Source organism: Triturus cristatus, chromosome 8, assembly GCF_964204655.1.
Source record: "Triturus cristatus chromosome 8, aTriCri1.1, whole genome shotgun sequence".
In the NCBI taxonomy this organism is placed as follows: domain Eukaryota; kingdom Metazoa; phylum Chordata; class Amphibia; order Caudata; family Salamandridae; genus Triturus; species Triturus cristatus.
This window is the reverse complement of record NC_140591.1, coordinates 437,985,763-438,000,429: the sequence shown is the minus strand read 5'-3', so window position 1 is coordinate 438,000,429 and position 14,667 is coordinate 437,985,763. Positions and strand designations below refer to the sequence as shown.

At 41.7% G+C, this 14,667-nt stretch overlaps 1 protein-coding gene across 2 annotated transcripts in view; it reads right to left on the bottom strand.

The window, feature by feature from the left end:
- Positions 1-14,667, bottom strand: part of LRRC63 (leucine rich repeat containing 63) — a 242,022-nt gene that overhangs the window by 79,412 nt on the left and 147,943 nt on the right. For both annotated transcript variants that reach the window (XM_085621841.1, XM_085621840.1), the window contains one exon: positions 7,351-7,466. In XM_085621841.1, coding sequence (XP_085477967.1) covers positions 7,351-7,466 — 116 coding nt within the window. The remainder of the gene's footprint in view (positions 1-7,350; positions 7,467-14,667) is intronic.

The following is a 14,667-nucleotide window of genomic DNA, read 5'->3' as shown; positions in this document are numbered from 1 at the left end:
GGTTGATCTGAGCAAATTTTATCCTTTGATATGTACTCCACGTTGAAACTGCTTTTTCTTAACCAATCACAAAGATGCTTTTCCACAAAACTAATGTGCACCATACTTTTAAAAAAGAATGCTTTTCATGATATCTTCAGAGATAAGTTATAGATAGGAATTAGCATTTAAAAAACCTTTGAAATTCACTGAAAAAACCATAGGTTTCAGGGGCGTTATAGTTAGGAATTGGCATTTAAAAAACCTTAGAAATTCTCTGAAAAAACCAAAGGTTTCAGGGGTGTTATAGTTAGCTGAACATTTCCCTCGTACAAAACCCTAGAAATTCCCCTGTTATAGTTAGTTCAGCTAACTATAACTCGCGCCCCCGCAATGCACTGCTGATGACGTCACATATTACATCACTCATGACATGGTCAGTGACATCACTGAAGACATCACTGATGACATCTCAAATGACATCACTCATGACATCACTGATGACATCATCCATGTGATAAATTAGTGCATCTTCTCACACCCTAATATAACCTTTGATACACCGACTCAAAATTTCAGACGGCCATTTTGAAATTCATAGATACTCCAATACCAATAACTACATACCCACTCATTAACTCTTAGGTCTACATACACCTTCACTCACTCACCTGTACAGTCACTCATACTTACAGTCACTCCGTACAAGACTATCATATGCATTTATACACCTAGATAGACACTCACACACCGCCAATCATCCATTGAGGTAATGACACACCTAGTCAGTCATGCAAGTAATTAAACACAGTCCAATTTACTCACCTATGCAGTTAAACACACTCAAGTTCACTTACTCATAAAAATAGTACCACATTCTTAAGCTCTAATAGAATCACTGATACAAGCACACACTCATCCATACAGCCACTCTCACAATCACACACTCTCACATATACCCACTTATATACTCTTACACACATATATACTGCCTTTCACATATGTAGTCACACATGTACCACTGAGATATACATTCAATCCCTAACACACCCATACATACACTCACCCAACCATACAGTCCATCACAGATGCACTCTTAAAACCATGCACCCATTGAATCACCCACTCACACAGGTATGCATAGAGTCACAAACACCCTACCCACACAAACACTCAGGCAGTCATACAGATACTCAGACAACCAATCAATAACCCATATAGACACTCATATAGCTATTCACAAAACCATGCAGCCACTTATACACCTACACACATACACATACAGACATTCACACAGTTTAGTCACTAGTCTGCAGTAAGATACATTTAATGACTCACTTAAAGAGTCCGTTACGCACCTACAAAATCATCCATTCACACACTTGTACACCCACTCATTCTTCAACAGACCTTTCCCTATATATATTAAACATATTAAAACTGTACAGAAACACATACCTACTGGATGATGTCATCAGTGATGTCATTTGAGATGTCATCAGTGATGCCATCGGTGATGTCACTGACCATGTCATGAGTGATGTAATATGTGACGTCATCAGCAGTGCATTGCGGGGGCGCGAGTTATAGTTAGCTGAACTAACTATAACAGGGGAATTTCTAGGGTTTTGTACGAGGGAAATGTCCAGCTAACTATAATGCCCCTGAAACCTTTGGTTTTTTCAGTGAATATATATATAAATACATATAGATACACACATAATATATATACACACATATATATATATATATATATATTATCTACTGGCGGTCGCCAGTAGATAGTTATAGTTAGGACCGAGTTTCCATAGGAAATCTCAAAATTCTATTTTGAATAACTTTGGCGCCGGTTGACGAATCCTCGCGAAATTTTCAAAACAAATGGGGCGCTCCGTTCAGCTCCTACCCTGAAAGTCTGGGGGTGATTCGTCAAGCGGGGGCCGAGAAAACGGGGGATCCAAAAATGCGTTTTCCCCATGTATTTTTCCATAGGACCTTTAGTCGCAGCTACAGCCCGAACGGCTGAACAGAATTACTTGATATTTGCCAGAGAGGTAGCCATAAGGTCAAGGAAGTGCCTTTTGCAGGTCTGGTGTAAATCTGTTCAGTATTTCCTGAGAAAATAGCATTTAAAAGCATATCAATATCTATACGCGCGCAGCGTGCGCGCACTGTGCAAGCCCTGTGCGCGCACCCTGCCGTGCGCAAGTGTAATTCTGATTGGTTGTTAGATGTCAGTAAACATTCGAATCGGTCGAAATCAGGAAGTGTCGGCCGCCATTTTGTCTGTCGCACTGAAAAGGAAAGGTGGAGAACGTGAATAGTGGGCAGAGTAGGGAGTTCTTGACCCCCTAGCCATTGTCAGGGGGTCACAGTAGGACCACGAAGGGCCAAAAAAAAGATTTTAATTTTTTTTTAAAACATCGCGCCCTAAAAAAAAATGACAAATAGATTAAAAAAACAAGTTTTTGTGTTTAGATTTTAAAGTTGAAAAAAATTATTATTTTTTTTTAAAAATATCATTGGGTGCGCGCACCCTAAAAAAAAAAATGACAAATAGATTAAAAAAACAAGTTTTTGTGTTTAGATTTTAGGTGGCTCTAAAAAGAGCCCTTGAGTTAATGTAGGGACAGAGGAAGAGAAAAACGAAAAAAAATTCAAAAAACTATGGCCTAGTGCAAGAGTGCTGCTCAAATCTTCTCTGAATGAGATCAACACTGCTCTCACCCATAGAAATAAGAGCACCGCAATCCATGCATCGTGTACACATCCTCGCAAAACAAGGACGTATATCCAGAGGTGTGGAAGAAGGTGAAGGCACCATCGCAGAAGAAGTGCTCGGCTGAGCTGCCGAAGATGTGCTCAGCTGAGCTGCTGCACATGTCGTCGGCTGAGCAGGTGGAGGTTTTGCCCCAGAAGCTCGACGAAAAGTCGCAGGATGCACTTTTTCAACGTGCCTCAACATTGTGTGAATACTAAAAGAGTACTTCTTATTAGCATTCCCACGTGATAAGGTCCGCTGACAAAGTGTGCAGGTGACTTTTGGTACATTCACCTTCTTTTGGCCTTCTGGAAAAGTGAAATACTGCCATATGAAGGAGTCTTTCTGCTTCCTCCCAGGGAATCAGAACTAATAATGAGGGGAGTGGGTGTGGTTTTGGAAGAATCTGGAACTGAAAGTACTGAAAACCAATTAAAAGTGTTGTTTTATTAATCACATAACTCGAAGTGCGCGCACGGAGCAAGCTCAGAGCGCGCACGGTGCAATTACGCATGCGCGAACGTGTACGCGCGCATAAGTATTATGCGCGTACGTAGCGCGTATACGCGGCACGCGCGCATGCGCGAACGTCAGCGCGCGTACTCCGCGCGTATCCGCGAGTGTAGCGCGCGGAGCACGTACGACACACGCATGCGTACGTGGAGAACGTACGTATGCGCACACCACGTACGTACGAATGCGTACTGGGTGCGCGCTGCGAGCTCGTACTAAAACGTACGTATGCGTACGTAGATAACGTACGCATGCGTACACAAAAAACGTACGCATGCGTACTAGGTGCGTGCTGCGAACGCGCTCTAAAACGTATGTATGCGTACGTAGATAACTCACGCATGCGTACATGAAAAACATACGCATGCGTAGTAGGTGCGCGCTCTGTGCGCGCACCCTAAAAATTTTAGAAAAAAAAAACCAGATTGAATTAAAGTGTACATAAGTTAATAGAAAATATTAACTATGCTGTTGAACTTTATCCAAATTCAAAGTAAGAAAAAAAATGAGCCACACCAAATTAAAGGATACAGATAATCTATAAATGTATACATAGGTAACTTGTTGTAAAAGAAATATAGTAAAAAATATAATAAAAAATTTAAAAATTAGCATTTAAAAAACCTTTGAAATTCACTGAAAAAACCATAGGTTTCACACACGTTATAGTTAGGAATTAGCATTTAAAAAACCTTGCAAATTCACTGAAAAAACCATAGGTTTCACACATGTTATAGTTAGCTGGACATTTCACTCGTAAAAAACCAATGAAATTCCCCCGTTATAGTTAGTTCAGCTAACTATAACTCGCGCGCCCGCAATCCACTGCTGATGACGTCACATATTACATCACTCATGACATGGTCAGTGACATCACTGATGACATCACTGATGACATCTCAAATGACATCACTGATGACATCACTGATGACGTCATCCATGTGATAAATTACCGCATCTTCTCACACCCTAATATAACCTTTGATACACCGAATCAAAATTTAAGAGTTCCATTCTCAAAACCATACATACTGCAATACCAATGACTACATACCCACTTATGAACTCTTAAGTCTACATACACCTCCACTCATTCACCTGTACAGTCACTCATACTTACAGTCACAACATACAAAACTATCATATGCATTTATATACCTATATAGACACTCACACACTACCAATCATGCATAGAGGTACTCTCACACCTAGTCAGTCATGCAAATAATTACACACCCATTTACTCACCTATGTAATTATACACACTCAAGTTCACTTAATCATAAAAATAGTAACACATTCTTACGCTCTTATTGAATCATTGACACAAGCACACACTCATCCATACAGTCACTCTCACAATCACACACTCTCACATCTACCCACTTATATACTCTTACACACATATATACTGCCTTTCACATATGTAGTTAGTCACAAATGTACCACTGAGATAATCATTCAATCCCTAACACCCCCATACATACATTCACTCAACCATACAGTCCATCACAGATGCACTCATAAAACCATGCACCCATAGAATCACCCACTCACACATCTATGCATAGAGTCACACACACCCTACCCACACAAACACTCAGAAACCCATACAGATACTGAGACAAGCAATCAATAACTCATATAGACACTCATATAGGTATTCACAAAACCATGCAGCCACTTATACACCAACATACAGAAACATACAGACATTTACACACTTTAGTCACTAGTCTGCAGTAAGATACATTTAATGACTCACTTATAAAGTTAGTTACGCGCCACAGAAAATCATCCATTTACACACTTCTACACCCACTCATTCTTCAACAGGCCTTTCCCTATATATATTAAACATATTAAAAATTTTCAGAAACGCATACTCAATGGATGATGTCATCAGTGATGTCATTTGAGAAGTCATCAGTGATGTCATGAGTGATGTAATATGTGACGTCATCAGCAGTGGATTGCGGGCGCGCGAGTTATAGTTAGCTGAACTAACTATAACGGGGGAATTTCATTGGTTTTTTACGAGTGAAATGTCCAGCTAACTATAACATGTGTGAAACCTATGGTTTTTTCAGTGAATTTGCAAGGTTTTTTAAATGCTAATTCCTAACTATAACGTGTGTGAAATCTATGGTTTTTTCAGTGAATATTATATATATATATATATATATATATATATATATATATATATATATATATATATATATATATAAAAGAGGCACCAATATGGCGCATGACAGGTTGAGAAAGGCAGCAAGACTGCTGAAACGCGTCCCTGTGATGTCCGTGTGTGGATTGTAATCATGCAATAAACGGGAGAATACCCATGATTTCGAGTGCCGGCTCTTCAATCATAGAAGATTGGGGAATATTTTTTCACATTTTCAGCGCTGGCGGCAGCGCTAACCTTTGTGCACCACCAGCGATCAGGCAGCACGCCAGTATACCACAATTTGTATCTGAATGTTGAGACAGGCGTGCCCCCTTTGAAGGGTTATGACAATGGAGAAGAGGAGAAAGCGTATACGGAAGGAGAGGTTCAAACGCTGGAAGCAGGAGCTCCCATGGCGGGGACTGGTAACCTTCTGTGAAAATGCATATCCTCTCCCTGGTATAACTACCCTTCGGAGGAGCTGGACACCGCAAGGCAGTGGCCGAGGAAGCGGTGGTATCATGGGACCCTATTACTGCTTGTTTAAATTGCTTACTCTAAACACACGGATTGGAGTTTTAACAGCAGGAAGTCGCCACTGTAAGTTCCTTTAAGTTTATTGGATTTCCGAGTGAAGACAGTGATGTACACCTGGATGCGGAAGCACAGGAAAGGAACTGTTTATAAAGACGGGGTGACTGTGCTGGAAAATATTCTGTCAATTGACAGTTAATGCGTGACAGTTTGGTTTTTTATGAAAGAGACATGATTAGAATGCCGTTTTTATTTTAACCCTGTAGGGATTCAGTCCGGGTTTTGCAAGTAACAGTTAAAGGCATGATAAAAAATGACTGGATGAACATTACTCGTAGTAGCACAGAAAGTGAAAAACCGTGGAGCACTTTTATTTGCTGGTTTCACTCAGTTGTGATCCTGTTTTTGAGTAAATGCAACTGTGCAACATATCTGTATTTTTAAATGCGTACCCTTTTAAATGTTAAAAAGGCATTTTCTATTTCTACTCTTTTACGAATGTAAAGCTTTAAAAAGAGGCACCAATATGGCGCATGACAGGTTGAGAAAGGCAGCAAGACTGCTGAAACGCGTCCCTGTGATGTCCGTGTGTGGATTGTAATCATGCAATAAACGGGAGAATACCCATGATTTCGAGTGCCGGCTCTTCAATCATAGAAGATTGGGGAATATTTTTTCACATTTTCAGCGCTGGCGGCAGCGCTAACCTTTGTGCACCACCAGCGATCAGGCAGCACGCCAGTATACCGCAATTTGTATCTGAATATATATATATATATATATATACATATATACACATATATATATACATCCAATTCGAAGTTGCTCCTTCTGGAGAGCAGGGACCCAAGAAGGGTGGCGTACACGCCGGCAGAGCGTACCGGCAATCAGTAATCAAGAACAAAATCCAATAACGTACAAAAGGCAGGACACCAGTCTTGGATGCTTACATTTGCGTCTGGAAAGCGGGGTAGGCTGCTGGCAAGACAGGACATCAACCCACAGGGGTAATTAAAATTGTCATTTATTTTCGTGATGTTAAGCATGCCCACTGGGGATTTCAAGACTGCACACTACAGCGACCAGAAGGCCGTGAGAGGGCCACACCCATTATGGTGGGCTGTTTAAATCAAACAGGTGTGCAGTGAACTTTGCTTTCATTTCATGAAGACACGCCACTAAAGAAGGGATAAGGAAGGGATAAAAGGACTCCTGAAACGCGTCTGGCGGTGGATCTTACTGACGACTGTTCTGTGTCAGCTACCTGCTTGCAAGCCACCTAATACATGTTGTGAGCGATTATGTGTCTGAGGCTTCACTCCTTTTGGGGATATATATATATATATATATATTTCCTTGGTAAAAATCTGTATACCAAATAGATAAATATACATACCTTAAGGTCAAGGTAATTCCCTCCTTGTTCAAAGCTATCAAGAACAGCGAGTTCAGAATGTGTAATCGTTTCTCTCCCAGAATAAGCACTTTTCAAATCACGAAGCATTCTCAAGCCTGCAAAACAATTATTTGGAACATAAGAAAATATGCAGCATTACGGGTGTTGCAGAATCATAAGTCATGGCGACTTCCTTCCCTTAAAGTTCTGTGTTCAGTCAAAAACATGGCATGGTGAGCTTTCCAACCATTCATTTTGCCATAAATTATATAAAAGGAAAATAAGACAAAATGTTTTGTTTGGCACTTTCTTGAATTAACATATTTATTGGGCAAGCTTGTAAAAGCTAAGCGTCGCTTCAAACATTACAAGAGACTAGAGAGAATAAATGATGGCTGGGAAGAAGAGGGCAGGGCATGACATGCGGCTAATTTATTTGATTCTTTGCGGAGCCCAACAATCATTTTCTGGATGCTTTTCTTTAATGTATATCATAGTCCCTAGCTGAAATTACAAAAAAGTTTGAAACCAACAAAATAATATTTCATGCAAACATTAAAGATCTATGATTTGTTCATACTGTATGTCAACCATAGACACTGCAATTTGTTGTGTATTTGGTGCACATTACAGATTCAGTAAGATACACGAGGGCAGATTCATCATTCTTTCATGCAGCGCAATGCAGTAACACAACCTGCTGTGCTGCGTGAAAGGGCAGGAATGCGCCATATCTATAAAGATATGGTGCATTCCTGTCCTCTGCCCTCACTTTACGCACAATCAGTAGCCTAGTGCACACATTTTGGTATTCACAGAAGGCACTTACTCATTTTGGTATTCACAGAATGCACTTGCTCATCAATGAGTAAGTACCTTCCGTGAAAACCAAAATGAGTAAGTGTACTTACTCATTTTGGTATTCACAGAAGGCCCTTATGTGCCTGCTGTAAAATACCAAAATGAGTAAGTGCGTTCTGTAAATACCAAAATGAGTAAGTGCCTTCTGTGAATACCAAAAGGGTAGTACATTTAGGATTTTGTCTTAAGTTAGTTCAGTGAATCGGGCCATAGTCATTAAAATGTCACTCACATTAAAATGTCACACATAGCAATCTGAAACCTTGGCAGCTATGCAACAGTACTTATCTATATCTAAATATGATATTACACAATGGCTGTCATAACTGTGTAGTTATAGTTAGGTGTGAGATTCCGTAGGAAGAGTGTTTTTGTTTTGCCTAATAACGCTGGCACCGTTTGACAAATCAGCCCAAACTTTACAAAAATAAGTACATTCACCTCTGTTCCTTCCTGGAAAGTTTTGAGCCAATCTAAAAAGGGGGCAGGGAGTGTTCCAAAACATTGATTTCCCATGGCATGTTAATTCTCACTCTGAAACTTTGCTCTCAGATAAGGAAAAAACAGAAACACACCAAATTTGGTAAAAAGTTAGAACATTACTCAGAAAGAACACTTTCTTTGATCTGTTGTAGATTGATTTGGGAGTAGATTGGAGTGAAGTGGGGTAAACTGGGGAAGAGAGGAGCATGGTAGATTGAAGTAGCGTTGAGTGGGCTAGACTGGAGTGGAGTACAGGGTACATTGGAGTGGAGTGAATTGGTTGGATTAGAGTATGGTAAATTGGAGTGGAGTGGGGTAGATTGTAGTGGAGTAGGGTATATTGGATTGGAGAAGGGTAGATTGGGTTGGGGTAGATTGGAGTGGAGTGGGGAAGAATGGAGTGGAGTGGTGTGGAGAGGAGAGTGAAGGGGTGTGGAGTGGAGTGGTGAGCCCTGTCATAGAGTGTCCTACAGTGGAGTGTCGTAGAGTGGAGTGGCATGGCTTGGAGTGGCATGGCACAGAGTGGAAGGGCATAGAGTGGAGCAGAGGGTTGTGGTGTGGTGTGAAGTATGCATGGTGTGATAGCGCACTGCCATTGCAAACCACATATTTCCAATTGAAAAGGGGCTTACATTTGCACAGACATACAATTTTACTGCACACATATGATAATGTGTGAACATGTCATCACCAAGTGTATTGATTTGTTTTCATCGTATTAAATATTTGTTTCCACCACACTTCAAACTTACAAAAAATGTGCTTCATTTCTACAGTTCTCATTCTGATGTATTCTGAAATATCAGCACAATTAATTTTTGTTGTGTGATATAAAAGATAACATCTTACAGCCTGTCCTCTTGCATGGATGCTCAGCATAATGCACTGTCACATAAATTCTCTCACTTTGAAGTCAGCATACAAAGTCTGACATTTGACCTCTGTCTTTGAATGCACAGAACATGAGGCAAAATAAGAACAAGATTTAAAGGCATGTTTACAGATAGCGAGTACCCACTGGAAAGGCGAAGTCAAGCTGGACAGGCTAAAACAACAAGCAAATGACAGAGCCAGCTAGGAAACATGCATTCTAAAGAGGGCTTAACAAAAAGAAGAAAATACGTCCCGAAAATGCAAGCAGTCTAAGGACACAAGTAAATGGGCCATGCTCTGGGGAGGGTCACATGCAAGAAGAGAGAATTGCCGATTGCAGAACTGACCAGCAGGAAGCAAGCAATTGAGAGAGGCTTTAAAGCACACCGATGGTGAGTAATGGGAGGGCTCCAAGCCCACTAACAGTAAACAAAATGTCTCAAAAAGACAGCGCCATTTGTGGCGGTACCATGGTACCGCCACAAAAAAAATGTGAGTTGGTTGTCTGCATGTGGGGGATGGGCACACGCCCTGCCCATCCCCCGCTGTGCATGGCCAAAGGCCACGTGCAGCAGGAGTGTTGGCTGACTATGATAAACACAATCTTAGAAAGTGACTGAAAAAATAAAGGCTAAAGTGACGTTGCAGTTAGTTATTGTAATAAGGTCTTCCTTTTCTTAAAAAGTCCCAGATATATGTCTTCTCTTCCGGCTTCTCAAACAGAAGTGGTTAAGAACCTAGGAGTTAAATTTTACGACCTCTTATTATTCCAGCCGCAAGCTAGATCTGTGGTAGGATTCTGTTTTGGGCTACTCCGTACGCTGAAAATGTTTCTGCTTTTCTTGTCTGTTCCATCCAGGAAAACTGTGATTCAGGCTCTCATTACTTCTTGGTTGGACTATGCTAACACTTTGTACCTTGGACTGCTCAACTATGTCATTCATAGACTACAGGTGGTCCAGAATGCAGTGGCAAGGACATTACTCAACAAACCTGCTAGAACTTGTGTCTCTATCCACATTCATGCCCTGCATTGGCTCCCTGTAAAGAAACACATTTTGTTTAAGACTCTGGTGCTGATTTACAGTGCTTTGCATCGGACTGGCCAGAGATACTTGTCCATCAGAATCCAGTTCTACTGCCCTGCCAGGAACTCCCAGTCCTCTAGTAGGGCCTTGGCCAAGTTCCCTAGAATTATCTGTGCTAGGGCTGGGAGGCATTCCTTCTCTTTTCTTCATCCCTTCTAGTGGAATAAATTTCCCCTGGACCTTCGGTTGGCAAACTCGAAGCAGATCTTCAAAAAGAAGTTGAAAACTTAGCTTTTCACTCAGTCTTAATTGCATTACTGGAAGACTAGTGCCGGGACCCTCGTAAGAGCAACTGTGCACTCTACAAATTCCCCTCATCATTATCAGCCTGCTAGAGAACTTTGTCATTATCGGTGATGGGCAGACCTGCCCTCTTGAAGATGATTATGATACCTCACTTACTTTACTTTTTCACCAACTTGCCGCCTTATGTCGAAGTTCTTCCGTATCCTTGATATCCTCCTCTGCAAGTTAATTTGGCAGTGTGGCTGACTCGGTCGGTTTGGGTGCACCTAACTTCGAACACTATCATATCGCCCCTCCAGGTCCAAGGGCTCTGTGGTTGCTTTGTGGGGGTGGGTCTGGAGGATACAGCCAAGGTGTCTCAGATTTTCAGTCTGAATGGGTGATCGGCTCGCCCCTCTCCTCGAAAGTTGCTTTCTTATGCTACCCATGGGGAGTGTTGAAGTGCTGGAGGACCTCTGGCACTGGACAAGACTGAAGACACAGTAGGTTGTGTGGGTATTCTCCCAGTCCCACATGCAGTAACCAAGAACTGCCAACTGCACTTGAGGGTCCTAAAGCTGCTCTCCACGCTCAGCTTGAAGTCCACAAGCATCAGCAAGGTGCCTGGACTTATAGATTTAAATACATTAAAAATGTACTTGTGCTTTAAAGGTTTTAGTTTGCTCTGTCTCTTATTTCATTTGTTTGCTTATAGTCATGGTGTGAGAATTTTATGTTGTTGACTAAAGTGTGACTTTGTATGACTTACTAATGCATTTTATTTTAATTGATATTTATACTTTTAGAACTTTTATTTATAAAGTATAAATATCAATTAATATCCCATTTCGTTATTTTCATTTTCTAAAAAAATGACACATTGACACATGCCCATGTTTGTTTACAATAACTGGCATTTTTATGTTAAATGCACATAACACTCATGTTCTAAGTGATGTTCTTCAGGTCAAACACACATCTTACATAGTGTGTTAGACACTTTTTAATTTTTTTCAGCATTACACACATAAAATTATCACTTTCACGTAATATAGATAAAGTGTTCTTTTACAAGTAACAGCTGTCTCATGTCCACAAAATACATGTCTACTGTATTAATCAATACTCAATTTGTGATACTTTGAGCCTACTTCTGTTCCCTTTAGTCATCATAAGTGAATGTTAGGGTGACAGTGTCTTAATACATCCAGGCATCCCTTTTGCATAGGTGACATTTATATTAACATATCACACCTAAAATTATTTTCAAAAGTTAAAACAATATTTGCTTGTTTCGTAGCTTTGGTAATCATTGCCATCTATTATTAAAAGTGGCAGCTTGACTTTGGAAGCTGGGAGGGTAAAGGAGAGTGGTTTATGTGATATTGTCAATCACTGTCATATTGAAAGTTATTTTTATTAACATGAAGTAGTACGACATACGAACTCATGATTTCTTTGCCTGTTTCTGGGACCAGCAGTAAAGGAAAAGCAGGACATCTGATTCTAGACAGGCACAGGAGGAAGAGCACAGCACCGCTACAAAGAAAGAAAAAGCATCCACTAGCAGAGAGGGTGTACCCGCCAAGAGAGTCATTTGACCGCAGGCCAAGAGATTGTAATGGGGGAGACAGCCAAGGGGGTTCTCAATCTGGACACCACATGCCAAGAGGAAAGAGATGTTGGAGCTCCTCTTGCCTAACAAGAACTAGCATTTGTGATGTTGCATGAACTGGCCCCTCTGCTATCGAGACCTGAAGTCACAACTTCTACCAGTTAAAAGGCCCCCACACCAATAGCTGCCTCCAGCTGCAGCCTGTTACCTCTCCTCCTTCTACTAAAAGTCCCCACCCAGAAGAGGAATAGCCAAGGGTCACATTCACCCTTCCCATCCCAGAGCCAATATGTGGTGCTTCACTCTTGCCTCCCTGGGTATTTGACACTCGCTGCTTTCCAGGAGTCAGGAAGCATGAGATTCTTGGTGAGCAGGTATATCTTGGGGCCTTCAAAAGGTGGTGGCACAGGTGCAGGTGCACAAGCAGTGGAAAATACTGACCAGCAGAGAGAAATTTGCTACCTCCCGGACAATAGCCATTTTCAGTGCTCTGTCTTCCAACTCTCTCCTACAAGTGTTGCTGTGCCCAGTGTGTCTTTCCCCTTTGCTTGTAATACCTACCCTGGCTTCTCCACACCCTCAGGTTGTGTCCTGTTCCATGCCGCCACAACCCCTAGTGCCTATGCCTATGGAGGAGCTTCAGGTGACTCTCGCCTCAGAAGTGGAAGAAGTACATGGACGATAATTTTCGTCAGTTAACTTCAGAAAGCATTTCAGACACTGCTTCCGGGTGAGGGCTTGACCTTAAATTAATTTTTGACATTGGCCTTTTAATTTTAACCTTTTCCATGTGTCGGGCAGCCGGGAGCCGTCTGACGCCATGGTGGTTGTGCCAGTTGGACGGCTCCCAGCAGTCCTGGCACCCACCCACGGGGGAAGCGCTGGGGCCCACCACCACAGCCCAGCTTCCCCCCCCACGGCATCTAATGATGTCAGTGCGCACTGCGTGCCAAAGTCATTAGCAGTTGCTGGACGCGCTGGAAGCCAGGATTTTCCTTTCTTCCGATGTCTCTTTGGAGCATTCCTGCTGCTTGATCGCGCATGGGACTGTGAGCGTGCAGCTGAAATACCCACTAGACACCAGGGTTTATGTATTTTTTTATTTTTTTTCAATGTTAGGGAGTGGCCCCTTGGGGAAGGGTTGCTCCCATTTGGGGAGCAAGTATTTTGGCAGTTTCTGGGAAGATTGGCCTATGTTTTTTAGGCCCGTCTGCCCCATTAGGTCACCAGGGATATTATTTCCAGGGAGCAGGTTGTGGTGAGTCTAGCTGTCTCTGGCAAGTGAGCCACATTTACTTCATTACTTATTTTACAAAGTGTTTGATCCTGTTGACTTGTTGGTCAAGTTACCTTTTACCTTAGTAAGGATTATGGCTAGCCTCAGGATTATCGCTCAGCAGGTTGTCGGTATGCTTTTTGAATCTTCTTATGATCATGATTATGAGAGTGACTCTGTAAATGAGGCAGAGGAGGAAGTGCAAGATTCTGGGAGAGAATTTTCTGTCCGGGAGGAATCATCTGATGATGAAGCTATCCTCACTATGGATGAAGTGCCTGTTTTAGGGGAGGACACCGATGTGCCGATAGTGCAGCAAGAGGCATCTGGATTGCATTCTGGGGCTGCAAGGCTTCCCATTGGAAGTGCTGGACTCTGGGTTAACACAAAAATGGTGCAGCCGGGGTTGCCTGCCTTTAGTGGTGTTGCAGGGTGTAGAGTGAATACTGAAAACCCTTTGCCTACAATTTTTTTTCGGTTGTTTATGCACAATGTCTTTTTGGATGAGATGGTGTTTTCACTGTGTTACTGTGTGTTCTATGTACAAATGCTTTACACATTGCCTCTGAAATAAGCCTGTAACTCTAACTGTTGAATTTCTATGGTTTGTATGGGTGAAATCTGAGCCTAACTATAACGTCCCTGTAACCCTTGGTTTTTAGAGTGACCTTCAAAGATTTTTTAATAATATTTCCCAATTATAATGTTCTTGTAACCTTTGGTTTTCTCTGTGAATTTCTAAGTTTTTAAAAAAAAAAATGTATTTCCTCACAAGTGGAGAAAGGGGGTGGGCCTCCCATGAGCTCTCAGCAATCCCGCTGTGTGGGACTTACTGGATGTTTTTATTAATGTACACAAAGGATCAAAGGGAGAGGCCCCAAAGAGAGAGCATACTA